The following is a 27,063-nucleotide window of genomic DNA, read 5'->3' as shown; positions in this document are numbered from 1 at the left end:
AGAGGAGGGCAGAGAAACCCAAGGCAAAAATCAAAAAGGGCCACATTACAACATAATTCTAAAAGGACAAAGAGTGTGAAAAAAAACAAGCCTGAAGGCTCTGTGCCTCAATGCGAGGAGCATTCGTAATAAGGTGGATGAATTAACTGCGCAGAAAGCTATTAACGGATATGATGTAACTGGGATTACGGAGACATGGCTCCAGGGTGACCAAGGCTGGGAACTCAACATCCAGCGATATTCAATATTCAGGAAGGATAGACAGAAAGGAAAAGGAGGTGGGGTAGCGTTGCTGGTTAAAGAGGAAATTAACGCAATAGTAAGGAGGGATATTAGCTTGGATGATGTGGAATCTGTATGGGTGGAGCTGTGGAATACCAAAGGGCAGAAAACGCTAGTGGGAGTTGTGTACAGATCACCAAACAGTAGTAGTGAGGTTGAGGACAGCATCAAACAAGAAATTAGGGATGCATGCAATAAAGGTACAGCAGTTATCATGGGCGACTTTAATCTACATATTGATTGGGCTAAACAAACTGGCAGCAATGCGCTGGAGGAGGATTTCCTGGAGTGTATTAGGGATGGTTTTCGAGACCAATACGTCAAGCAACCAACTAGAGAGCTGGCCATCCTAGATTGGGTGTTGTGTCATGAGAGAGGATTAAATAGCAATCTTGTTGTGCGAGGCCCCTTGGGGAAGAGTGACCATAATATGGTAGAATTCTTCATTAAGATGGAGAGACACACAGTTAATTCAGAGACTAGGGTCCTGAACTTAAAGAAAGATAACTTCAATGGTATGAGACGTGAATTGGCTAGGATAGACAGGCAAAGGATACTTAAAGGGTTGACGGTGGATAGGCAATGGCAAACATTTAAAGAACACATGGATGAACTTCAATAATTGTACATCCCTGTCTGGAGTAAAAATAAAACGGAGAAGGTGACTCAACCGTGGCTAACAAGGGAAATTAAGGATAGTGTTAAATCCAAGAAAGAGGCATATAAATTGGCCAGAAAAAGCAACAAACCTGAGCACTGGGAGAAATTTAGAATTCAGCAGAGGAGGACAAAGGGTTTAATTAGGAGGGGGAAAATAGAGTATGAGAGGAAGCTTGCAGGGAACACAAAAACTGACTGCAAAAGCTTCTATAGATATGTGAAGAAAAAAAGATTAGTGAAGGCAAACGTAGGTCCCTTGCTGTCAGATTCAGGTGAATTTATAATGGGGAACAAAGAAATGGCAGACCAATTGAACAAATACTTTGGATCTGTCTTCACTAAGAAAAACACAAATAACCTTCTGGAAATAATAGTTGTTCGAGGGTGTAGCGAAAAGGAGGAACTGAAGGAAATCCTTATTAGGCAGGAAATTGTGTTAGGGAAATTGATGGGATTGAAGGTCAATAAATCCCCAGGACCTGATAGTCTGCATCCCAGAGTACTTAAAGAAGTGGCCATAGAAATAGTGGATGCATTGGTGATCATTTTCCAACAGTCTATCGACTCTGGATCAGTTCCTATGGACTGGAGGGTAGCTAATGTAACACCACTTTTTAAAAAAGGAGGGAGAGAGAAAGCGGGTAATTATAGATCAGTTAGCCTGACATCAGTAGTGGGGAAAATGTTGGAATCAATCATTAAGGATGAAATAGCAGCGCATTTGGAAAGCAGTGACAGGATCGGTCCAAGTCAGCATGGATTTATGAAAGGGAAATCATGCTTGACAAATCTTCTGGAATTTTTTGAGGATGTAACTAACAGAGTGGACAAGGGAGAACCAGTGGATGTGGTGTATTTGGACTTTCATAGAAACATAGAAACATAGAAAATAGGTGCAGGAGTAGGCCATTCGGCCCTTCTAGCCTGCACCGCCATTCAATGAGTTCATGGCTGAACATTCAACTTCAGTACCCCATTCCTGCTTTCGCGCCATACCCCTTGATCCCCCTAGTTGTAAGGACCTCATCTAACTCCTTTTTGAATATATTTAGTGAATTGGCCTCAACAACTTTCTGTGGTAGAGAATTCCACAGGTTCACCACTCTCTGGGTGAAGAAGTTCCTCCGCATCTCGGTCCTAAATGGCTTACCCCTTATCCTTGGACTGTGACCTCTGGTTCTGGACTTCCCCAACATTGGGAACATTCTTCCTGCATCTAACCTGTCTAAACCCATCAGAATTTTAAATGTTTCTATGAGGTCCCCTCTCATTCTTCTGAACTCCAGTGAATACAAGCCCAGTTGATCCAGTCTTTCTTGATAGGTCAGTCCCGCCATCCCGGGAATCAGTCTGGTGAACCTTCGCTGCACTCCCTCAATAGCAAGAATGTCCTTCCTCAAGTTAGGAGACCAAAACTGTCCATAATACTCCAGGTGTGGCCTCACCAAGACCTTGTACAACTGTAGTAACACCTCCCTGCCCCTGTACTCAAATCCCCTTGCTATGAAGGCCAACATGTCATTTGCTTTCTTAACCGCCTGCTGTACCTGCATGCCAACCTTCAATGACTGATGTACCATGACACCCAGGTCTCGTTGCACCTCCCTTTTCCTAATCTGTCATCATTCAGATAATAGTCTGTTTCTCTGTTTTTACCACCAAAGTGGATAACCTCACATTTATCCACATTATACTTCATCTGCCATGCATTTGCCCACTCACCTAACCTATCCAAGTCACTCTGCAGCCTCATAGCATCCTCCTCGCAGCTCTCACTGCCACCCAACTTAGTGTCATCCGCAAATTGGAGATACTACATTTAATCCCCTCGTCTAAATCATTAATGTACAATATAAACAGCTGGGGCCCCAGCACAGAACCTTGCGGTACCCCACTAATCACTGCCTGCCATTCTGAAAAGTACCCATTTACTCCTACTCTTTGCTTCCTGTCTGACAACCAGTTCTCAATCCATGTCAGCACACTACCCCCAATCCCATGTGTTTTAATCTTTTGTGTGGGACCTTGTCGAAGGCCTTCTGAAAGTCCAAATACACCACATCAACTGGTACTCCCTTGTCCACTCTACTGGAAACATCCTCAAAAAATTCCTGAAGATTTGTCAAGCATAATTTCCCTTTCACAAATCCATGCTGACTTGGACCTATCATGTCACCTCTTTCCAAATGCGCTGCTATGACATCCTTAATAATTGATTTCATCATTTTACCCACTACTGAGGTCAGGCTGACCGGTCTATAATTCCCTGTTTTCTCTCCCTCCTTTTTTAAAAAGTGGGGTTACATTGGCTACCCTCCACTCCATAGGAACTGATCCAGAGTCTATGGAATGTTGGAAAATGACTCTCAATTCATCCGCTATTTCCAAGGCCACCTCCTTAAGTACTCTGGGTGCAGACCACCGGGCCCTGGGGATTTATCAGCCTTCAATCCCATCAATTTCCCCAACACAATTTCCCGACTAATAAGGCTTTCCCTCAGTTCCTCCTTCTTACTAGACCCTCTGACCCCTTTTTTATCCGGATGGTTGTTTGTGTCCTCCTTAGTGAATACCGAACCAAAGTACTTGTCCAATTGGTCTGCCATTTCTTTGTTCCCCGTTATGACTTCCCCTGATTCTGACTGCAGGGGACCTACATTTGTCTACGAAGAAAGACTGGATCGACTAGGCTTATATTCACTGGAATTTAGAAGAATGAGAGGGAATCTCATAGAAACATAAAATTCTGACGGGACTGGACAGGTTAGATGCAGGAAGAATGTTCCCAATGTTGGGGAAGTCCAGAACCAGGGGTCACAGTCTAAGGATAAGGAGTAAGCCATTTAGGACCGAGATGAGGAGAAACTTCACTCAGACTTGTTAACCTGTGGAATTCTCTACCACAGAGCGTTGTTGAGGCCAGTTCGTTAGATATATTCAAAAGGGAGTTCGATGTGGCCCTTACGGCTAAAGGGATCAAGGGGTATGGAGAGAAAGCAGGAATAGGGTACTGAAGTTGTCTGATCAGCCATGATCATATTGAATGGTGGTGAAGGCTCGAAGGGCCGAATGGCCAAATGGCCTACTCCTGCACCTAGTTTCTCTGTTTCTATGTTTCCTTTCCAGCCCCGCCTGCACATGCTGAGGTTCGCACTCTGCAATCAGTTCAGCGAGTTGCCCCCCAATCCGCTGCCTGAGGGTGCTGACGATTATTGTCTGCAATTGGTCTGATCCATGGCTTCCCTCCCCCCCCCCCCCAGCCCTTCCTGACTGCCTCTCCCCCTCGCTAATGATGTCCCGCTCTCCCTCCCCCGCTCTCCCTCCCCCGCTCTCCCACCCCCGCTCTCTCCGCCCCGCTCTCCCTCCCCCGCTCTCTCCTCCCCCGCTCTCCCTCCCCCGCTCTCTCCGCCCCGCTCTCCCTGCCCCGCTCTCCCTCCCCCGCTCTCCCTCCCCCGCTCTCTCCGCCCCCACTCTCCCTCCCCCGCTCTCTCCGCCCCCACTCTCCCTCCCCCGCTCTCCCTCCCCTCTCTCTCCTCCCCCTGCTCTCCCTCCCCCGCTCTCCCTCCCCCGCTCTCTCCTCCCCCTGCTCTCCCTCCCCCGCTCTCTCCTCCCCCTGCTCTCCCTCCCCCGCTCTCTCCGCCCCCGCTCTCCCTCCCCCGCTCTCTCCGCCCCGCTCTCTCCTCCCCCGCTCTCTCTTCCCCCGCTCTCTCCTCCCCCGCTCTCCCTCCCCCGCTCTCTCCGCCCCCGCTCTCCCTCCCCCGCTCTCTCCGCCCCGCTCTCTCCTCCCCCGCTCTCTCTTCCCCCGCTCTCTCCTCCCCCACTCTCCCTCCCCCGCTCTCCCTGCCCCACTCTCCCTCCCCCGCTCTCTCTTCCCCCGCTCTCTCCTCCCCCGCTCTCCCTGCCCCACTCTCCCTCCCCCGCTCTCTCCTCCCCCGCTCTCTCCGCCCCGCTCTCCCTCCCCCGCTCTCTCTTCCCCCGCTCTCTCCTCCCCCACTCTCCCTCCCCGCTCTCCCTGTCTCACTCCCTCTCCCCCTCACCCCGCCCCTCTAGCTCCCGCTGTCCCGCTGGGTGACGGGTGTCATTGCTTGGTTTCAGGAGCACCAACGGATAACGTACAAGCTGGAGGACACGAGCCTGCGTCTGAAGGATGAGATGGACCTTTACAAGGGGATGATGGACAAGATGAGGCGGAACAGACACGAGTTTCAGAAAGAACGGGAGGCCATGCAGGAGGTGGGTGTCTGGGGCGGTGGGGTCAGAGGACACAAAGCGAGGGGGCTGTGGGATCGCTGCGGGGGGAGGGGTGGCTGTGGGGGCTGAGGCTATGGGAAGGGGGGGCGGAGGGAAGAAGGAGAAACTGCTGGGGGGAGGGAGGGGAGGGGGCGAGAGGAGCTGCAGGGGGATGCGGCGATGGGAGGAGAGGCTACGGAGGGCGCAGGGGGGAGAGAAACTGTGGGGGGGGGGTGCGGCGAGTGGGGGAGGGGCGAGGCAGCGGGGTTGCGCGGGTCAGGGGGACCTCTGTTGCGGAAACTCTCCTGAGGCAGTATTTTGGGAAGTTTGTTGCTGTCACTAACTGCGGCCGGGATCGTAGGTTTTGTCGCTGGGAGGCTCGAAGCTGCTTCTCTTTGTGAGAGTTCGGCTGAGCTTCGAACCAACATTCATGGTTGGTCCTGAGCGGGTTCCCGAACTGCACTGGTTGGGGTTTTGGTTTTACGGAACACTAAAACAGCGAAACACTTTGCGGCAGGTCAGCCGTGTCGGCCCAGCGCCGGCTCGAGGTCCCACTGAGTGCGGGCTGGGGCTTACACCAGCTCAGTAACCCCACGTCACCTTCACATGCACTCCTGCCGGGATTCCCAGCGCCCTGTGATAACGATAATCTGCCTTTATTCAGCCCCTTTCACTGTGACTCACACGGAGCAGACGTGTCACTCTCACTATGCCTGTGTCTGCCCTTCAGTTGATTGAAGACCTGCGGAAAGAGCTGGAACATTTGCAGTTATTTAAGTTGGAGGCAGAGAGGCCGAGCTGGGGACGCAGTCCATCATCCAGCGTTTACGAGCTCAGCTTTCGGACCAAGGAGATGGAGCTGGAATACGAGGTCAAGCGGCTGAAACAGGTAACGTTGGCTCGCTCCGATTGGCTGCACTCTTTCGCCATGCTGCAGATTTGCTGCATGGTGCGATACGTTACTGATCCGCGATTGGCCCTGCTGCTCTCACATCACGCTGATACCACCACAATACACGGGGTACAATCGGGCTCAGTGCCCCTGGGCACAGGAGGAGTGACCCTCGCTGGGAAATGTCTGTGTGGGCACTGGGTAAGAATCCGGTCAGGCTTGATTGTGATGCCCCAACAGTTGAATATCCTATTGCTACTCGCTGGGTGTGAAGCCCCCACAGTGGAATATCCTGCTGCCGCTTGGTGGAGGCTCCTGTGGAACTGGAACCCAATGAGTGTCATCTCCTTCAGGAGAAGAGGGAGAAATTGCAGGCAAGGACAAACACTAGTTTAATACTCAAACAGTATTGGCGATGGATTCTTGGTCAGGTTGTGAGTCATTCCATCCGTTTAACTTATAATTGGACTGGAGTTTCCATCGAGCGCCTCATTAGCAGAATCCCATCCTTCCCTGCTCCACCTGCTCCGTGCTCGGGACCGAAGGAATTGGGGAGGTGTAATATTTAAAGGGGCAGTGTCCATGCAGACAGTGCACAGGGACACAGACTGCGTAGCTGTGGAACAAGCAGAATCTACAGGCCCAGCCTACAGGGGAGCAGGCTCACACCAGGATTGGGGCTCCCATAGAAAGCCAGTACCGAGATCCAACATGGAATCAGATGGGCCAGCTCGTTCGTTCGGTCAGTGACTGGATTTGCAGTGACATCCCACAGTGTACTGTTACTGTGGTGATTGTCAGTAACTCTGCCGCTGTCTGAACGACCTCTTCTTGTTTGACAGGAGAATTTGAGGTTAAGAGAACAAAACGATGACTTGAACGGGCAGATCCTCAGCCTCAGCCTGTATGAAGCCAAGAATCTGTTTGCGACACAGACAAAAGCTCAGTCGCTGGCAGCAGAGATCGACACGGCCACACGTGACCAGGTAAAGAGAACGTTAACTCCCGGCAGAGCATCGCGGGGTTAAACCCGGGCATCGCGGGGTTAAACCCGGGCATCGCGGGGTTAAACCCGGGCATCGCGGGGTTAAACCTGGGCATCGCGGGGTTAAACCTGGGCATCGCGGGGTTAAACCCGGGCATCGCGTATAACACTCTGTGCCCCACTCCGTCCATCCCCCTCCAGGTACAAAAGTTCACTCGAAACCTTGAGCCAATGACCCCTGGGTCTGGAGTTTGTGAACAATTTCTGTGCAGCACTGGACAATCTCAGCCCAGATCCAACACCTCACATTAATCCTTTGTGGGGCACAGTGACCAGAATTGTACCCTGTACTCGAGGTGTGGTCTTATTAATGGCTCCTGCAGACTCACCACTGCATCCCGGAGGCAGACAGAAAGCAGGAAACTATAGACCAGTTAGCCTAACATCTGTCGTTGGGAAAATGCTGGAGTCCATTATTAAAGAAGCAGTAGCAGGACATTTGGAAAAGCATAATTCAATCAAGCAGAGTCAGTATGGTTTTATGAATCATGTTTGACAAATTTGCTGGAGTTCTTTGAGGATGTAGCGAGCAGGGTGGATAAGGGGGAACCAGTGGATGTGGTGTATTTGAATTTCCAGAAGGCCTTCGATAAAGTGCCACATAAGAGGTTACTGCACAAGATAAAAGTTCACGGGGTTGGGGGTAATATATTAGCATGGATAGAGGATTGGCTAACTAACAGAAAACAGAGAGTCGGGATAAATGGGTCATTTTCCAGTTGGCAAACAGTGACTAGTGGGGTGCCACAGGGATCGGTGCTGGGACCCCAACTATTTACAATCTATATTAATGACTTGGATGAAGGGACCGAGTGTAATGTAGCCAAGTTTGCTGATGATACAAAGATGGGTGGGAAAGCAAATTGTGAGGAGGACACAAAAAATCTGCAACGGGATATAGACAGGCTCAGTGAGTGGGCAAAAATTTGGCAGATGGAGTATAATGTGGGAAAATGTGAGGTTATCCATTTTGGCAGAAAAAATAGAAAAGCAAATTATAATTTAAATGGAGAAAAATTGCAAAGTGCTGCAGTACAGAGGGACCTGGGGGTCCTTGTGCATCAAAGACAAAAGTTAGTATGCAGGTACAGCAAGTAATTAGAAAGGCAAATGGAATGTTGGCCTTTATTGCAAGGGGGATAGAGTATAAAAGCAGAGAAGTCCTGCTACAACTGTACAGGGTATTGGTGAGGCCACACCTGGAGTACTGCGTACAGTTTTGGTCTCCGTATTTAAGGAAGGATATACTTGCATTGGAGGCTGTTCAGAGAAGGTTCACTAGGTTGATTCCAGAGATGAGGGGGTTGACTTATGAAGATAGGTTGAGTAGGTTGGGTCTATACTCATTGGAGTTCAGAAGAATGATCTTATCGAAACATATAAGATAATGAGGGGGCTCGACAAGGTGGATGCAGAGAGGATATTTCCACTCATAGGAAACTAAAACTAGGGGACATAGTCTCAGAATAAGGGGCCACCCATTTAAAACTGAGATGAGGAGGAATTTCTTTTCAGCCTATTCCTGCTCCTATTTCTTATGTTCTTATGTTACCGGAAGGTAAATCAGTGTCAGAGCAGTGGGAGGCATTCAAGGGGGAGATCCTGAGGGTTCAGAGCAAGTATGTTCCCTTAACAAATCTCGAGCCCCCTGGATGTCAAGGTACATACAGAGCAGGATAAAGAGAAAAAGGAAGGTTTATGCCAGATACTGAGGGAAAAGGGATAAGGGAAAAATAGAAAATAGAAAAGCAAATTATAATTTAAATGGAGAAAAATTGCAAAGTGCTGCAGTACAGAGGGACTAAGGGATTATGGGGAGCGGGCAGGGAAGTGGACCTGAGTCCATGATTGGATCAGCAATGATCGTATTAAATGGCGGAGCAGGCTCGAGGGGCCGTATGGCCTACTCCTGCTCCTATTTCTTATGTTCTTATTATGTAGGGACCTGGGGGTCCTTGTGCATGAAACACAGGGAGTTAGTATGCAGGTACAGCAAGTAATCAGGAAGGCAAATGGAATGTTGGCCTTTATTGCAAGGGGTATAGAGTATAAAAGGAATAAAAACAGAAACTGTTGGAAATCTCAGTGGGTAAGGCAGCATCTGTGGAGAGAGAAACAGAGTTAACTTTTCAAATCGATGACCATTTGTTTAAAAAGAGAGAAGGGGATAGGCCGAGTAATTCCAGGCCAGTCAGCCTAAACTCGGTGGTGGGAAAATTATTGGAAAAATTTCTGAGAGATAGGATAAATCTTCATTTGGAAAGACACAGATTAATCGAGGACAGTCAGCACGGATTTGTTAAGGGAAGGTCGTGTCTGACTGACTTGATTGAATTTTTTGAGGAGGTAACCAGGAGGGTCGATGAGGGCAGTGTGTACGATGTAGTGTATATGGATTTTAGCAAAGCTTTTGATAAGGTCCCACATGGCAGACTGGTCACGAAAGTAAAAGCCCATGGGATCCAGGGCAAAGTGGCAAGTTGGATCCAAAATTGGCTCAGAGGCAGGAAGCAAAGGGTAATGGGTGATGGATGTTTTTGTGACTGGAAGGATGTTTCCAGTGGGGTTCCGCAGGGCTCAGTGCTGGGACCCTTGCTTTTTGTGGTATATATGACTTGGACTTGAATGTTGGGGGTATGATTAAGAAGTTTGCAGATGATACTAAAATAGGCCGTGGGGTTGATAATGAAGAAGAAATCTGCGGACTGCAGGAAGATATCAATGAACTGGTCAGGTGGGCAGAACAGTGGCAAATGGAATTCAATCCGGAGAAGTGTGAGGTAATGCATTAGGGGAGGCTAACAAGGCAAGAGAATACACATTAAATGGTAGGACGCTGAGAAGTGTAGAGGAACAAAGGGACCTTGGAGTGCAGGTCCACAGATCATCTGAAGGTAGCAGGCCACCATGAACTCATTGAATAGTGGTGCAGGCACGAAGGGCCGAATGGCCTACTCCACCTATTTTCGATGTTTCTATGTTTCTATAAGGTGGTTAAGAAGACACACGGAATACTTGCCTTTATTAGTTGAGGCATAGTACACCGCATGATCACTGCTCCATCCCTCTTGCTGCACATCACAAAATCCATTTCTCATTTCCCAGTGTCTCACGTCAGACTCAACATCCTCGTTATAGCAGAACAGAGGGAGCTTTACTCTGTATCTACATAGAAACATAGAAAATAGGTGCAGGAGTAGGCCATTCGGTCCTTCGAGCCTGCACCACCATTCAATAAGATCATGGCTGATCATTCATCTCAGTACCCCTTTCCTGCTTTCTCTCCATACCCCTTGATCCCTTTAGCCGTAAGGGCCATATCTAACTCCCTCTTGAATATATCCAACGAACTGGCATCAACAACTCTCTGCGGCAGGGAATTCCACAGGTTAACAACTCTCTGATTGAAGAATTTTCTCCTCATCTCGGTCCTAAATGGCCTATCCCTTATCCTTAGACTGTGTCCCCTGGTTCTGGACTTCCCCAACATCGAGAACATTCTTCCCGCATCTAACCTGTCCAGTCCCGTCAGAATCTTATACGTTTCTATGAGATCCCCTCTCATCCTTCTAAACTCCAGTGAATACAGGCCCAGTCGATCCAGTCTCTCCTCATATGTCAGTCCAGCCATCCCTGGAATCAGTCTGGTGAACCTTCGCTGCACTCCCTCAATAGCAAGAACATCCTTCCTCAGATTAGGAGACCAAAACTGAACACAATATTCCAGGTGAGGCCTCACCAAGGCCCTGTACAACTGCAGTAAGACCTCCCTGCTCCTATACTCAAATCCCCTAGCTATGAAGGCCAACATATCATTTGCCGCCTTCACCGCCTGCTGTACCTGCATGCCAACTTTCAATGACTGATGTACCATGACACCCAGGTCTCGTTGTACCTTTCCTTTACCTAATCTGCCGCCATTCAGATAATACTCTGTCTTCGTGTTTTTACCACCAAAGTGGATAACCTCACATTTATCCACATTATACTGCATCTGCTATGCATTTGCCCACTCACCTAACCTGTCCAAGTCACTCTGCAGCCTCTTAGCGTCCTCCTCACAGCTCACACCACCACCCAGTTTAGTGTCATCTGCAAATTTGGAGACATTACATTCAATTCCTTCATCTAAATCATTAATGTATATTGTAAATAGCTGTGGTCCCAGCACTGAGCCCTGCGGCACTCCACTAGTCACTGCCTGCCATTCTGAAAAGGACCCATTTATTCCGACTCTCTGCTTCCTGTCTGCCAACCAGTTCTCTATCCACGTCAGTACATTACCCCCAATACCATGTGCTTTGATTTTGCACACCAATCTCTTGTGTGGGATCTTGTCAAAAGCCTTTTGAAAGTCCAAATACACCACATCCACTGGTTCTCCCTTGTCCACTCTGTTAGTTACATCCTCAAAAAATTCCAGAAGATTTGTCAAGCATGATTTCTCTTTCATAAATCCATGCTGACTTGGACCGATCCTGTCACTGCTTTCCAAATGCGCTGCTATTTCATCCTTAATGATTGATTCCAACATTTTCCCCACTACTGATGTCAGGCTAACCGGTCTATAATTACCTGTTTGCTCTCTCCCTCCTTTTTTAAAAAGTGGTGTTACATTAGCTACCCTCCAGTCCATAGGAACTGATCCAGAGTCGATAGACTGTTGGAAAATGATCACCAATGCATCCACTATTTCTAGGGCCACTTCCTTAAGTACTCTGGATGCAGACTATCAGGCCCCGGGGATTTATCGGCCTTCAATCCCATCAATTTCCCTAACACAATTTCCCGCCTAATAAGGATTTCCTTCAGTTCCTCCTTTTCGCTACACCCTCGAACAACTATTATTTCCAGAAGGTTATTTGTGTTTTTCTTAGTGAAGACAGATCCAAAGTATTTGTTCAATTGGTCTGTCATTTCTTTGTTCCCCATTATAAATTCACCTGATTCTGAGTGCAAGGGACCTACGTTTGTCTTCACTAATCTTTTTCTCTTCACATCTCTATAGAAGCTTTTGTAGTCAGTTTTTATGTTCCCAGCAAGCTTCCTCTCATACTCTATTTTCCCCCTCTTAATTAAACCCTTTGTCCTCCTCTGCTGAATTATAAATTTCTCCCAGTCCTCAGGTTTGCTGCTTTTTCTGGCCAGTTTATATTCCTCTTCCTTGGATTTAACACTATCCTTAATTTCCCTTGTTAGCCATGGTTGAGCCACCTTCCCCGTTTTATTTTTACACCAGGCAGGGATGTACAATTGCTGAAGTTCATCCATGTGATCTTTAAATGTCTGCCATTGCCTATCCACCGTCAACCCTTTAAGTATCATTCGCCAGCCCAGGGAGTGTTTGATGGGACAGTGTAGAGGGAAGCTTTACTCTGTATCTAACCCCCTGTACCTGCCCTGGGAGTGTTTGATGGGACAGTGTAGAGGGAGCTTTACTCTGTATCTAACCCCCTGTACCTGCCCTGGGAGTGTTTGATGGGACACTGTAGATGGAGCTTTACTCTGTATCTAACTCCCTGTACCTGCCCTGGGAGTATTTGATGGGACAGTGAGAGGGAGATTTATTCTGTATCTAACCCCCTGTACCTGCCCTGGGAATGTTTAATGGGACACTGTAGAGGGAGCTTTACTCTGTATCTAACCCGTGCTGTACCTGCCCTGGGAGTGTTTGATGGGACAGTGTAGAGGGAGCTTTACTCTGTATCTAACCCCCTGTACCTGCCCTGGGAGTGTTGATGGGATAGTGCAGAGGGAGCTTTACAATGTATGTAACCCGGTGCTGTACCTGCCCTGGGTGTGTTTGATGGGACAGTGTAGAGGGAGCTTTACTCTGTATCTAACCTGTGCTGTACCTGCCCTGGGAGTGTTTGGTGGGACAGTTTAGAGGGAGCTTTACTCTGTATCTCACCCGCTGTACCTGCCCTGGGAGTGTTTGATGGGACAGTGTCGAGGGAGCTTTACCCTGTGTCTAATCCGTGCTGTACCTGCCCTGGGAGTGTTTGATGGGACAGTGCAGAGGGAGCTTTACTCTGTATCTAACCCCGTGCTGTCTCTGCCCTGGGAATGTTTAATGGGACAGTGTAGAGGGAGCTTTACTCTGTATCTAACCGGTGCTCTACCTGCCCTGGGAATCTTTGATGGGACAGTTTAGAGGGAGCTTTACTCTGTATCTCACCCCCTGTACCTGCCCTGGGAGTGTTTCATGGGACAGTGTCGAGGGAGCTTTACCCTGTGTCTAACCCGTGCTGTACCTGCCCTGGGAGTGTTTGATGGGACAGTGCAGAGGGAGCTTTACTCTGTATCTAACCCCGTGCTGTCTCTGCCCTGGGAATGTTTAATGGTACAGTGTAGAGGGAGCTTTACTCTGTATCTAACCCGTGCTCTACCTGCCCTGGGAGTGTTTGATGGGACAGTGTAGAGGGAGCTTTACTCTGTATCTAACCCTCTGTACATGCCCCGGGAGTGTTTGATGGGACAGTGTCGAGGGAGCTTTACTCTGTATCTAACCTCGTACTGAACCTGACCTGGGAATGTTTCATGGGACAGTGTAGAGGGAGCTTTATTCTGTATATAACCCGTGCTGGACCTGCCCTTGGAGTTTTGATGGGACAGTGTCGAGGGAGCTTTATTCTGTATCCACCCCCGTGTTGTATCTGCCCTGGGAGTGTTTGATGGGACAGTGAGAAAGAGATATATTCTGTATCTAACCCGTGCTCTACCTGCCCTGGGAGCATTTGATGGGACAGTGTAGAGGGAGCTTTACTCTGTATCTAACCCGTGCTCTACCTGCCCTGCGAGTGTTTGATGGGAGAGTGTAGAGGGAGCTTTACTGTGTATCTAACCCCGTGCTGTACCTGCCCTGGGAGTCTTTGACGGGACAGTGAGAGGGAGCTTTATTATGTATCTAACCCCGTTCTGTCTCTGCCCTGGGAATGTTTAATGGGACAGTGCAGAGGGAGCTTTACTCTGTATCTAACCCGTACAGTATCTGCCCTGGTAGTGTTTGATGGGACAGTGCAGAGGGAGCTTTACTCTGTATCTAACCCCCTGTACCTGCCCTGGGAGTGTTTGATGGGACAGTGTAGAGGGAGCTTTACTCTGTATCTAACCCCCTGTACCTGCCCTGGGAGTGTTTGATGGGACAGTGTAGTGGGAGCTTTACTCTGTATCTAACCCCGTGCTGTACCTGCCTTGGGAGTGTTTGATGGGACAGTGAGAAGGAGCTTTATTCTGCATCTAACCCCGTGCTGTCTCTGCCCTAGGAATATTTAATGAGCAAGTGTAGTGGGAGCTTTACTCTGTATCTAACCCCCTGTACCTGCCCTGGGAGCATTAGATGGGACAGTGTGAGGGAGCTTTATTCTGTATCTAACCCGTGCTGTACCTGCCCTGGGAGTGTTTGATGGGACAGTGTAGTGGGAGCTTTACTCTGTATCTAACCCCGTGCTGTTCCTGCCCTGGGAGTGTTTGATGGGACAGTGTAGTGGGAGCTTTACTCTGTATCCAATCCCGTGCTGTACCTGCCCTCGGAGTGTTTGATGGGACAGTGTAGTGGAAGCTTTATTCTGTGTCTAACCCCCTGTACCTGCCCTGGGAGTGTTTGATGGGACAGTGTAGAGGGAGCTTTACTCTGTATCTAACCCATGCTCTACCTGCCCTGCGAGTGTTTGATGGGAGAGGGTAGAGGGAGCTTTACTCTGTATCTATCCCCCTGTACCTGCCCTGGGAGTGTTTGATGGGAAGTGTAGAGGGACCTTTACTCTGTATCTCACCCCCTGTACCTGCCCTGGGAGTGTTTGATGGGACAGTGTAGAGGGAGCTTTACTCTGTATCTAACTCCCTGTACCTGCCCTGGGAGTGTTTGATGGGACAGTGTAGAGGGAGCTTTACTCTGTATTGAACCCGCTGTACATGCCCCGGGAGTGTTTGATGGGACAGTGTGGAGCGAGCTTTACTCTGTATCTAACCCGTGCTGGACCTGCCCTGGGAGTTTTGATGGGACAGTGTCGAGGGAGCTTTATTCTGTATATAACCCATGCTGGACCTGCCCTGGGAGTGTTTGATGGGACAGTGTAGAGGGAGCTTTACTCTGTATCTAACCCGCTGTACATGCCCCGGGAGTGTTTGATGGGACAGTGTGGAGCGAGCTTTACTCTGTATCTAACCCGTGCTGGACCTGCCCTGGGAGTTTTGATGGGACAGTGTCGAGGGAGCTTTATTCTGTATATAACCCGTGCTGGACCTGCCCTGGGAGTTTTGATGGGACAGTGTCGAGGGAGCTTTATTCTGTATCCACCCCCGTGTTGTATCTGCCCTGGGAGTGTTTGGTGGGACAGTGAGAAAGAGATTTATTCTATATCTAACCCGTGCTCTACCTGCCCTGGGAGCATTTGATGGGAGAGTGTTGAGGGAGCTTTACTCTGAATCTAACCCCTTGCTGTCTCTGCCCTGGGAATGTTTAATGGGACAGTGTAGAGGGAGCTTTACTTTGTATCTAACCCCCTGTACCTGCCCTGGAAGTGTTTGATGTTTCAATGTCGAGGGAGCTTTACTCTGTATCTAACCCCGTGCTGTATCTGCCCTGGGAGTGTTTGATGGGACAGTGAGAGGGAGCTTTATTCTGTAACTAACCCCGTGCTGCACCTGCCCTGGGAGTGTTTGATGGGACAGTGTAGAGGGAGCTTTACTCTGTATCTAACCCCGTGCTGTACCTGCCCTGGGAGTGTTTGGTGGGACAGTGTAGAGTGAGCTTTACTCTGTATCTAACTCCCTGTACCTGCCGTGGGAGCATTTGATGGGACAGTGTAGAGGGAGCTTTACTCTGTATCTCACCCGTTCTGTACCTGCCCTGGGAGTGTTTGTTGGGACAGTGTGGAGGGAGCTTTACTCTGTATCTAACCTGTGCTATATCTGCCCTGGGAGTGTTTGATGGGACAGTGTAGAGCGAGCTTTACTCTGTATCTAACCCATGCTCTACCTGCCCTTGGAGTGTTTGATGGGACAGTGTAGTGGGAGATTTACTCTGTATCTAACCCCGTGCTGTACCTGCCCTGGGAGTGTTTGATGGGACAGTGTAGAGGGAGCTTTACTCTGTATCTAACCCCGTGCTGTACCTGCCCTGGGAGTGTTTGATGGGACAGTGTAGACGGAGCTTTACTCTGTATCTAACCCGTGCTGTACCTGCCCTGGGAGTGTTTGATGGGACATTGTAGAGGGAGCTTTACTCTGTATCTAACCCTGTGCTGTACCTGCCCTGGGAGTGTTTGATGGGACAGTGCAGAGGGAGCTTTACTCTGTATCTAACCCGTGCTGTACCTGCCCTGGGAGTGTTTGATGGGACAGTGTAGAGGGAGCTTTATTCTGAATCTAACCCGTGCTCTACCTGCCCTGGGAGTGTTTGATGGGACAGTGTAGAGTGAGCTTTACTCTGTATCTAGCTCTCTGTACCTGCCCTGAGAGTGTTTGATGGGACAGTGTCGAGGGAGCTTTAGTCTGTATCTAACCCCCTGTACCTGCCCTGGGAGCGTTTGATGGGACAGTGTAGAGGGAGCTTTTCTCCGTATCTAACCCGTGCTGTACCTGCTCTTGGAGTGTTTGATGGGACAGTGTAGGGGGAGATTTACTCTGTATCTAACCCCGTGCTGTACCTGCCCTGGGTGTGTTTGATGGGACAGTGTAGAGGGAGCATTACTTTGTATCTAACCCGTGCTGTACCTGCGGAGTGTTTGATGGGACAGTGTAGAGGGAGCTTTATTCTGTATCTACTCCGTGCTGTACTTGCCCTGGAAGTGTCTGATGGGATAGTGCAGAGGGAGCTTTACTCTGTATCTAACCCCCTGTACTTGCCCTGGGAGTGTTTGATGGGACTGTGAAAGGGAGCTTTATTCTGTATCTTACCCCGTGCTGTATCTGCCCTGGGAGTGTTTGATGGGACAGTGTTGAGGGAGCTTTACTCTGAATCTAACCCCCTGTACCTGCCCTGGGAACGTTTGATGGGACAGTTTAGAGGGAGCTTTACTCTTTATCTAACCCGTGCTGCACCTGACCTGGGAGTGTTTGATGGGACAGTGTCGAGCGAGCTTTACTCTGTATCTAACCCCGTGCTGTACCTGCCCTGGGAACGTTTGATGGGACAGTTTAGAGGGAGCTTTACTCTGTATCTAACTCCGTGCTGCACCTGCCCTGGGATTGTTTGATGGGACAGAGTAGGGGGAGATTTACTCTGCATCTAACCCGTGCAGAACCTGCCATGGGAGTGTTTGATGGGACAGTGTCGAGGGAGCTTTACTCTGTATCTAACCCGTGCTGTACCTGCCCTGGGAGTGTTTGATGGGACAGTGTAGGGGGAGATTTACTCTGTATCTAACCCGTGCTGCACTTGACCTGGGAGTGTTTGATGGGGCAGTGTAGACGGAGCTTTACTCTGAATCTAACCCCCTGTACCTGCCCTGGGAGTGTTTGATGGGACAGTGTAGAGGGAGATTTACTCTGTATCTAACCCCCTGTACCTGCCCTGGGAATGTTTGATGGGACAGTGTAGAGGGAGCTTTACTCTGTATCCAACCCCCTGTACCTGCCCTGGGAGCGTTTGATGGGACAGTGTAGAGGGAGCTTTACTCTGTATCTAACCCATGCTGTACCTGCCCTGGGAGTGTTTGATGGGACAGTGTAGGGGGAGATTTACTCTGTATCTAACCCCGTGCTGTCCCTGCCCTGGGAGTGTTTGATGGGACAGTGTAGTGGGAGATTTACTCTGTATCTAACCCCGTGCTGTACCTGCCCTGGGAGTGTTTGATGGGACAGTGTAGTGGGAGATCTACTCTGTATCTAACCCCGTGCTGTACCTGACCTGGGAGTGTTTGATGGGACAGTGTCGAGGGAGCTTTACTCTGTATTTAACCCCCTGTACCTGCCCTGGGAGTGTTTGATGGGACAGTGTAGAGGGAGCTTTGCTCTTTATGTAACCCGTACTGTATGCCCTGGGATTGTTTGATGGTATAGTGCAGAGAGAGCTTTACTGTGTATCTAATCCGTGCTGTACCTGCCCTGGGAGTGTTTGAAGTGAAAGTGTAGAAGGAGCTTTACTCTGTATCTAACCCGTGCTGTACCTGCCTTGGGAGTGTTTGATGGGACAGTGTAGAGGGAGCTTTACACTGTATCTAATCCCGTGCTGTACCTGCCCTGGGAGTGTTTGATGGGACAGTGTAGAGGGAGCTTTACTCTGTATCTAACCCCCTGTACCTGCCCTGGGAGTGTTTGATGGGACAGTGTAGAGGGAGCTTTACTCTGTATCTAACCCCCTGTACCTGCCCTGGGAGTGTTTGATGGGACAGTGTAGAGGGAGCTTTACTCTGTATCTAACCCCCTGTACCTGCCCTGGGAGTGTTTGATGGGACAGTGTAGAGGGAGCTTTACTCTGTATCTAACCCCCTGTACCTGCCCTGGGAGCGTTTGATGGGACAGTGTAGAGGGAGCTTTACTCTGTTTCTAACCTGTGCTGTACCTGCCCTGGGAGTGTTTGATGGGACAGTGTAGAGGGAGCTTTACACTGTATCTAATCCTGTGCTGTACCTGCCCTGGGAGTGTTTGATGGGACAATGTAGAGGGAGCTTTACTCTGTATCTGACCCCGTGCTCTACCTGCCCTGGGAGTGTTTGATGGGACAGTGTAGAGGGAGCTTTACTCTATCTAACCACCTGTACCTGCCCTGGGAGCGTTTGATGGGACAGTGTAGAGGGAGCATTAAAGGTAAGAAAGTAAAGCAGAAATTGGATAGCAAGAATCTAGAAAGCGAATCTGTAAGACAGAGGAAACAGGGCTTAGTGTGTAGTAAGCAAGGAGGTCTTCCTGTGCTGAATGGTATATACTTTAATACAAGGAGTATAGCGAATAAGGCGGATGAGCTAAGAGCACAGGTAGACACTTGGGAGTATGACATTATAGCCATTACAGAAACATGGCTGAAAGAGGGACAGGTTTGGCAGATCAATATTCCTGGCTACAGGATTTTTAGACAAGATAGAGAGAGGGGTAAAAGGGTGGGGGGTCGCGGTACTGATTAAAGAAACTATTACAGCGGTGAGGGGGGATGATATGTTAGAGGGATCATCAAATGAGGCCATATGGGTCAAATTGAAAAATAAAAAAGGGGCGATCACACTGCTGGGCGTGTATTATAGACCCCCAAACAGTGGGACGGAGATAGAGGAGCAAATATGTCGGCAAATTGCTGTGAATTCCAAAAACCATAGGGTAGTAATAGTCGAGGATTTTAACTATCCAAATATTGATTGGGACAAATTTAATGTGAAGGGTATCGAGGGTGTGGAATTCTTAAAATGCATTCAAGAGAACTTTTTTAGTCAGTATGTAACAAGCCCAACACGAGAGGCGGTCTTGGATTTAGTTTTGGGGAATGAAGCTGGGCAGGTGGAAGGGGTATTAGTGGGAGAGCACTTGGGTGCCAGTGACCGTAATTCAGTCAGATTCAAGTTGGTTATAGATAAGGACAAGAATAGGCCTGGAATAAAAGTTCCGATTGGGGAAAAACTAATTTTGCTACGTTAAGGAGTGATTTGGCCATGGTGGACTGGAAACAGCTACTTGTGGGTAAATCAGTGTCGGAACAGTGGGAGGTATTCAAGGAGGAGATCCGGAGGGCTCAGGCCAAACATGTGCCCTTAAAGAAAAAGGCTGGGAAAAATAATTCTAGAGCCCCCTGGATGTCTAGGGACTTGCAGGGGAAGATCAAGAAAAAAAGGGACGTTTATGTCACATATCGACGGCTAAATACTATAGAAACTTTGGAGGAATATAGAAAGTTAAAAAGCAGTATTAAAAAGGATATTAGGAATGCTAAGAGAGAGCACGAGAAATTCTTGGCCAGTAATATTAAGGAAAACCCTTAGATGTTATATAAATATATTAAGAGTAAGAGGGTAACTAAAGAAAGAGTAGGGCCTATTAGAGACCATGAGGATAATCTTTGTGTGGAGGCAGAAGATGTTGGGAGGGTTGTTAACAAATACTTCGCATCTGTTTTCACAAAGGAAAGGGGCAATGCAGATACTGCTATCGAGGAGGAGTGTGATATTCTGGATGAAATAAATATAGCGAGAGAGGAAGTATTAAGGGGTTTAGCAGCTTTGAAAGTAGATAAGTCCCCAGGCCCGGATGAAATGCATCCCAGGCTGTTGAGCGAAGTAAAAGAGGAAATAGCAGAGGCCTTGACCATCATTTTCCAGTCCTCTTTGGATCTGGGCATGGTGCCGGAGGATTGGAGAACTGCTAATGTAGTATCCTTGTTTAAGAAGGGAGAAAGGGATAGGCCGCGTAATTACAGGCCTGTCAGCCTAACCTCAGTGGTGGGAAAATTATTGGAAAAAATCCTGAATGACAGGATAAATCTGCATTTGGAAAGGCAAGGATTAATTATGGACAGTCAGCACAGATTTGTTAAGGGAAGATCGTGTCTGACTAACCTGATTGAATTTTTTGAGGAGGTAACCAGGAGGGTCGATGAGGGTAGTGCGTACAATGTAGTATATATGGACTTTAGCAAGGCTTTTGATAAGGTCCCACATGAAGGTTAAAGCCCATGGGATCCAGGGCAAAGTGGCAAGTTGGATCCAAAATTGGCTTGGAGGTAGGAAGCAAAGGGTAATGGTTGATGGATGTTTTTATGACTGAAAGGATGTTTCCAGTGGGGTTCCGCAGGGCTCAGTACTGGGTCCCTTGCTTTTTGTGGTATATATCAATGATTTAGATTTGAATATAGGGAGTATGATTAAGAAGTTTGCAGACGACACTAAAATTGGCTGTGTGGTTAATAATGAAGAGGGAAGTCATGGGCTGCAGGGGGATATCAATCTACTGGTCAGGTGGGCAGAGCAGTGGCAAATGGAATTTAATTCAGAGAAGTGTGAGGTGATGCACTTTGGGAGGGCTAATAAGGAAAGGGTATACACATTAAACGGTAGGTCACAATACTGTAGATGAACAAAGGGACCTTGGAGTGGTTGTTCACAGATCCCTGAAAGTAACAGGCCAGGTGGATAAGGTTGTTAAGAAGGCATACGGAATGCTTGCCTTTATTGGCCGAGGCATAGAATACAAGAGCAGGGAGGTTATGCTTAAATTATATAATACTCTGGTTAGGCCACAGCTGGAGTACTGCGTGCAGTTCTGGTCGCCGTATTATAGGAAGGACGTGATTGCACTGGAGAGTGTGCAGAGGAGATTTACTAGGATGCTGCCTGGAATAGAGAATCTTAGTTATGAGGACAGATTGGATAGGCTGGGTTTGTTCTCATTGGAACAGAGGAGGTTGAGAGGAGACCTCATTGAGGTGTACAAAATATTGAGGGGCCTGGACATAGTGGATATTAAGGCTGTATTTCCATTGGTCGAGGTGGCATAGTTTTAAGGTGGTTGGTGGAAGGTTTAGAGGGGATTTGAGGGGGGGGCTTCTTTACGCAGAGGGTTGTGGGGATCTGGAACTCGCTGCCTGGAAGAGTGGTGGATGCAGAAACCCTCACCACTTTTAAGAGATGGTTGGATGGGCACTTAAAGTGCAGTAACCTGCAGGGTTACAGACCTAGAGCTGGTAATTGGGATTAGACTGGATGACCTTTTGTTGGACGGTGCAGATATAATGGTAAGTACTGCAGGGAACAGAATACGGCCAGGGTGATCTCCTGGACTAGTGTCGATCGCCTGGATGGGTCGGAGAGGAATTTTCCCAGATTTTTCTCCCTAAATTGGCCTGGGTTTTTAATCTGGTTTTTGCCTCTCCCAGGAGATCACATGGCTCCGGTTGGGGTGGAGTGTAGAATGTTTCAGTGTCAGGGTGTCGCAGTTGTGTGAGGCGGACTGGTTGGGCTGGGTGCTCTTTGCCTTTCCTTCATTGTTCATAGGTTTATTTGTAACCTTCAGAGCTGCTGACCGAGGGCCGTGCGGCTCTTTGTCGGCCGGCGCGGACACGATGGGCCGAAATGGCCTCCTTCTGCGCTGTAAATTTCTGTGTTTCTTCTATGTTTCTAATCTGTATCTGACCCCGTGCTGTATCTGCCCTGGGAGTATTTGATGGGACAGTGTAGAGGGAGCTTTAATCTGTATCTATCTAACCCCCTGTACCTGCCCTGGGAGTGTTTGATGGGACAGTGTAGAGGGAGCTTTACTCTGTATCTAACCCCCTGTACCTGGCCTGGGAGTGTTTGATGGGACAGTGTAGAGGGAGCTTTACTCTGTATCTAACCCCGTGTACCTGCCCTGGGAGTGTTTGATGGGACAGTGTAGAGGGAGCTTTACTCTGTATCTAACCCCGTGTACCTGCCCTGGGAGTGTTTGATGGGACAGTGTAGAGGGAGCTTTACTCTGTATCTAACCCCCTGTACCTACCCTGGGAGTGTTTGATGGGACAGTGTAGAGGGAGCTTTACTCTGTATCTAACCACCCTTTCTCTTACAGCTGATGGAAGCTCTTCAGGAGCAGGAGGAAATCAACTTGCGACTGAGGCAGTACATGGACAAGATAATCCTGGCCATTCTGGATCACAACCCATCCATCCTGGAGATCAAAAAATAAAGAGAGCGAATGAGGCAAAGACTGGGATGGAGAGTTAGAGCGAGAGAGGGAGTGAGCCGGGGTGGAGGGTTGGGCCAGCTCTGATAGTGCAGTGGATGTCAGCAGTCAATCTCTCGATGTGTTGACAGCAATGTTCGTTTCCTGGTTACATGTGAATTTAAACAAATATCTGCTGTGATTTCGAATTTATTTCTGCACTTTCGATCGTGTGAAAGGATGAGATTGAATGAAAGGGACATCACATTGTTTACACGTGACCATCTGCTCAAGGTATTTATTTAGGTTAAACACTGGAAGCAGCAGTCGGCTGCTGTCCACGTCACGGCCCACTACTGAAGAAACCAGCAAGTTTCACAATAAAACTTCAAGCGCAACCTGCTGACATGGAATCCTGGGAGTGAGCGGGGATGGTGGGGGGAATGGGGGAGCAGACTGTTGTATAGTGGGGCCTGGGGCCTGGCTCACTCTCTACCACCTGTTTTATGCCAATATTGTTTCATAGTTTTTAGGAAAACAAACTAAGAGGTATGGATTGTGATTTAAAATATTTCTGTTCCGTGTTAATATTGAAGTCTGAGAAAGAAAGGAATGCTTGTTGGTTGCACCTGTTTGAGGGTTTTCGGAGCAAGCTGGTCCCGTTCTATTGCCTCTGCTCAGGGTGGTACCGAGAGTTTGGGATCTGCTCCGACCACCGGTCTAAATGGCGATTGGTCGATGCAGGAGCCTCTGATGCACGAGATCATAAGACCCCTGCCAGGAGTTTGTGCTAAACCACTGCACACAGGCCCCAGACAGGCTCAGACATCAGACGTACCCCAGACAGGCTCAGACTCACACAGACTCCAGACAGGCTCAGACATCAGACGTACCCCAGACAGGCTCAGACAGTCTCACACAGGCCCCAGACAGTCTCACACAGACTCCAGACAGGCTCAGACAGGTCCCCAGACAGGCTCACACAGACCCCAGACAGGCTCAGACATCAGACATACTCCAGTCCTCGACAGACCCCAAATAGCTCTAGACATTCTCTGACTAATCAAGACCGAAACATTCCCAGACTGGTCCCGGGCAGTCACACTCCGAAACATCACCCTCCCCTTCCCTATGCTGCCCTTCCCTGTTCCGTGAAAGGCAGCAATTAGCTGCGAGCGAGGTGAGGGAATGGACCGAAAGTGATATTACGGGAATGTGCGAAGGAACAATATTCGGGAATGTGTTGGAGGAGCGATATTCGGGAATGTGCGGAGGAGCGATATTCGGGAATGTGTTGGAGGAGCGCTATTCGGGAATGTGTTGGAGGAACGATATTCGGGAATGTGTTGGAGGAACGATATTCGGGAATGTGCGGAGGGGCGATATTCGGGAATGTGTTGGAGGAGCGATATTACGGGAATGTGCGGAGGAGCGATATTCGGGAATGTGTTGGAGGAGCGATATTACGGGAATGTGTTGGAGGAACGATATTTGGGAATGTGCGGAGGAGCGATATTCGGGAATGTGTTGGAGGAGCGATATTCGGGAATGTGTTGGAGGAACGATATTCGGGAATGTGTTGGAGGAACGATATTCGGGAATGTGCGGAGGGGCGATATTCGGGAATGTGCGGAGGAGCGATATTCGGGAATGTGCGGAGGGGCGATATTACGGGAACAAGTGAATGCGATATTTTTGTATTTGAATGTCCTTCAGCACAGATGGTCTAGAATATTCCACAGTAAAGCAATGGTGCATCTTTAATTTTAATATTGCTATTATAGATTTTTAGGGGAAGGGGAATCCTAATGGCGTTAACATAATGTGAATCGCTCCTGGCTTTGTAGCAGTTCCATTGGTGTGTGCATGAGCTGCAGTGTGTGCCTTTGCCCAGCCAGGTCTGCCCTGTGAACAGGGACCTGTATCATTCGTGCTTTCAAACCTACCACAGCCAGCCTAGACACCGTTCACCAGTTGTAAATTATGTACATAATAGTTTGAGATTTCTATTTACGTGCCACACATTCATTGTCAGCAGCTGCATCATTTTTTCGAGTTGGGAGAAAGACTTGGGTCAGTTTGTGTGTTGCAGTAGATTCAGGCTCTGATGCTGAGACAGCTCACTCCTTCACCACACAAATTCCTCAGCATCCTGTGACTAAAACTAGATTCATCTTCACACACACTGGCATTTACAAAGAGTGAGATTTCTCATTTCTACAACAGGTTAAAGGATGAAACTATCAGCAGAATCTAGTTTTTGTATCTTGTTCTGTGTCTATTCACTGCTTCTGTCTCACAACCCGATTGCTGTAGGGTGTCTGTGACACAGTGGCTCAGCCTGGTACCTGCTCTGGGTAATAGCCCCAAACTGTAAATAAATCTTTGCCCCTGGCATGTTCAAGGAACCACACTGAACACCTGCCCAACTTTTCTGTGTTTGTGTCTGAAGTTATTCCTTTATATTATCAACTCATTATTCCCTCACCATGGCTCAGGGTGTAAACGCACTACAGTGTACTGCCGAGTCTCCCATTGGAGACCCAGTGTCCTATCCTCCTCATCCTCCAGATCCCCGAAGGCCAAAGAAATTCCCAGCACAATACCTGTCCTCCAATCACCGGCTGCTGGGACTGAGAGCCAGGCTGCTGGGACTGAGAGCCAGGCTGCTGAAAGAGCGCCGCACTGTCGGAAGGGCAGTACTGAGGGAGCACCGCACTGTCAGAGGGGCAGTAGTGAGGGAGCACCACACTGTCGGAGGGGCAGTACTGAGGGAGCCCCGCACTGTCGGAGGGGCAGTACTGAGGGAGCACCACACTGTCGGAGGGGCAGTACTGAGGGAGTGCCGCACTGTCGGAGGGGCAGTACTGAGGGAGCGCTGCACTGTTGGAGGGGCAGTACCGACGGAGCGCTGCACTGTCGGAGGGGCAGTACTGAGGGAGCGTTGCACTGTCGGAGGGGCGGTACTGAGGGAGTGCTGCACTGTCGGAGGGGCGGTACTGAGGGAGCACCACACTGTCGGAGGGGCAGTACTGAGGGAGCGCTGCACTGTTGGAGGGGCAGTACCGACGGAGCGCTGCACTGTCGGAGGGGCAGTACTGAGGGAGCGTTGCACTGTCGGAGGGGCAGTACTGAGGGAACGCTGTTGGAGGTGCTGTCTTTCAGAGATGTTAAACCGAGGCCCCGTCTGCCCTCTTGGGTGGATGTAAAAGATCCCACGGCCACTATTGGAAGAAGAGCAGGTGGAGTTCTCCCCGGTGTCCTGGGGCCAATATTTATCCCTCAACCAACATCACAAACAGATTTGTTCTGTTTATTGCTGTTTGTGGGAGCTTGCTATGTGCAAATTGGCTGCCCTGTTTCTCACATTACAACAGTGACTACACTCCAGATGTACTTCACTGGCTGTGAAACGTTTTGGGATGTCCTTAGGGACAGGCGTTGTATAAAAACAAGTCTTCCATTGTCCCAAACAATTCTTTGAATCCTTGTTTGTCAGTCCAGCCCCACCCCACAGGATGTGTCGTTGAGCACTTGACCGTCATCAACAGGCTTCCCAGTCAACTGTCAGTTTCAATTTCCTGATTCACAACCGGAGAGTGAAGCAAGACTTGTAAGGGGTGGTTTGAGGGGGTCCGTTATCTGCCATCAAATCTCTTGGGCTCTGTTTGAACTGTTCTGTCCACTGATTTTCCAATGTCTCCTTTGTCAGCAGTAACTCGATTAGGGTGTGAGAATGTGTTATCACTAGGTTTGCATTGTTTTAGAATTGTCCAGTTTCCTGACCATGATTTCCATTGTGCTTGATTGGGTAATTCGATTATCTCTGAGGGTGAATAGTTCCCCCAGACAGTCTGGGGTCTTTAATACACGAATTTGCTTCAGAGGTTGGCTCCACCTCCTGTATTTGGTAACTCTTTTTCGTAGCCAAAATGTTGTAGAATCTTAAAATTGATCTGCTCCTTCCCATAGATGTTTAGGGGATCTCAGGCTTCTGTAATTTAGGTCCATTTTGAATTCCCTTTCCTATGAGTCCAAACACTGGGGGGGGGGGGGGTCTCCATGAATGCATCCCCTTTTATCCCCCGCAGGCTTTGCCTGCCCCTTTAAACTCATTTTAAAAGCCCAGAAAGGGATTCTTCTCCTCTGTAGAGGAAAGGTACCTGGAATCTTTGCGAGATATTGGTAAATTCTACAGACTCCACATTGGGAGAGCTGCTTTGGAACGGTTCAGAGCCAGTACTGAATCTGACCTCCTGGGAAGCCCAAGCTCAGCCTCAGTGACAGGTGAGAGGCACTGTGAAGGTTGGCCCATTCATGAGACAAAGCAGGTTGGTGTTATACTGAGATACCCAAGGGTGAAAGGCAGGTTTCCTAGGAACTGAATGCT

The 27,063-nt window shown here is 48.9% G+C and overlaps 1 protein-coding gene across 1 annotated transcript in view; it reads left to right on the top strand.

The window, feature by feature from the left end:
• The window catches only part of LOC139226879 (rab11 family-interacting protein 4-like), a 109,447-nt gene extending 86,359 nt beyond the window's left edge, over positions 1-23,088 (top strand). Inside the window, exons 10-13 of the mRNA XM_070857981.1 lie at positions 5,038-5,175; positions 5,903-6,061; positions 6,907-7,050; positions 22,581-23,088. Of these exons, the coding sequence (XP_070714082.1) occupies positions 5,038-5,175; positions 5,903-6,061; positions 6,907-7,050; positions 22,581-22,697 (558 nt within the window). The 3' untranslated portion in view covers positions 22,698-23,088. The remainder of the gene's footprint in view (positions 1-5,037; positions 5,176-5,902; positions 6,062-6,906; positions 7,051-22,580) is intronic.
• Positions 23,089-27,063: the final 3,975 nt, after the last annotated feature.

Source organism: Pristiophorus japonicus, chromosome 16, assembly GCF_044704955.1.
Source record: "Pristiophorus japonicus isolate sPriJap1 chromosome 16, sPriJap1.hap1, whole genome shotgun sequence".
NCBI lineage: Eukaryota > Metazoa > Chordata > Chondrichthyes > Pristiophoridae > Pristiophorus > Pristiophorus japonicus.
Note: the sequence above shows the minus strand (reverse complement) of the source record. Positions and strands in the feature narration are given on the sequence as shown.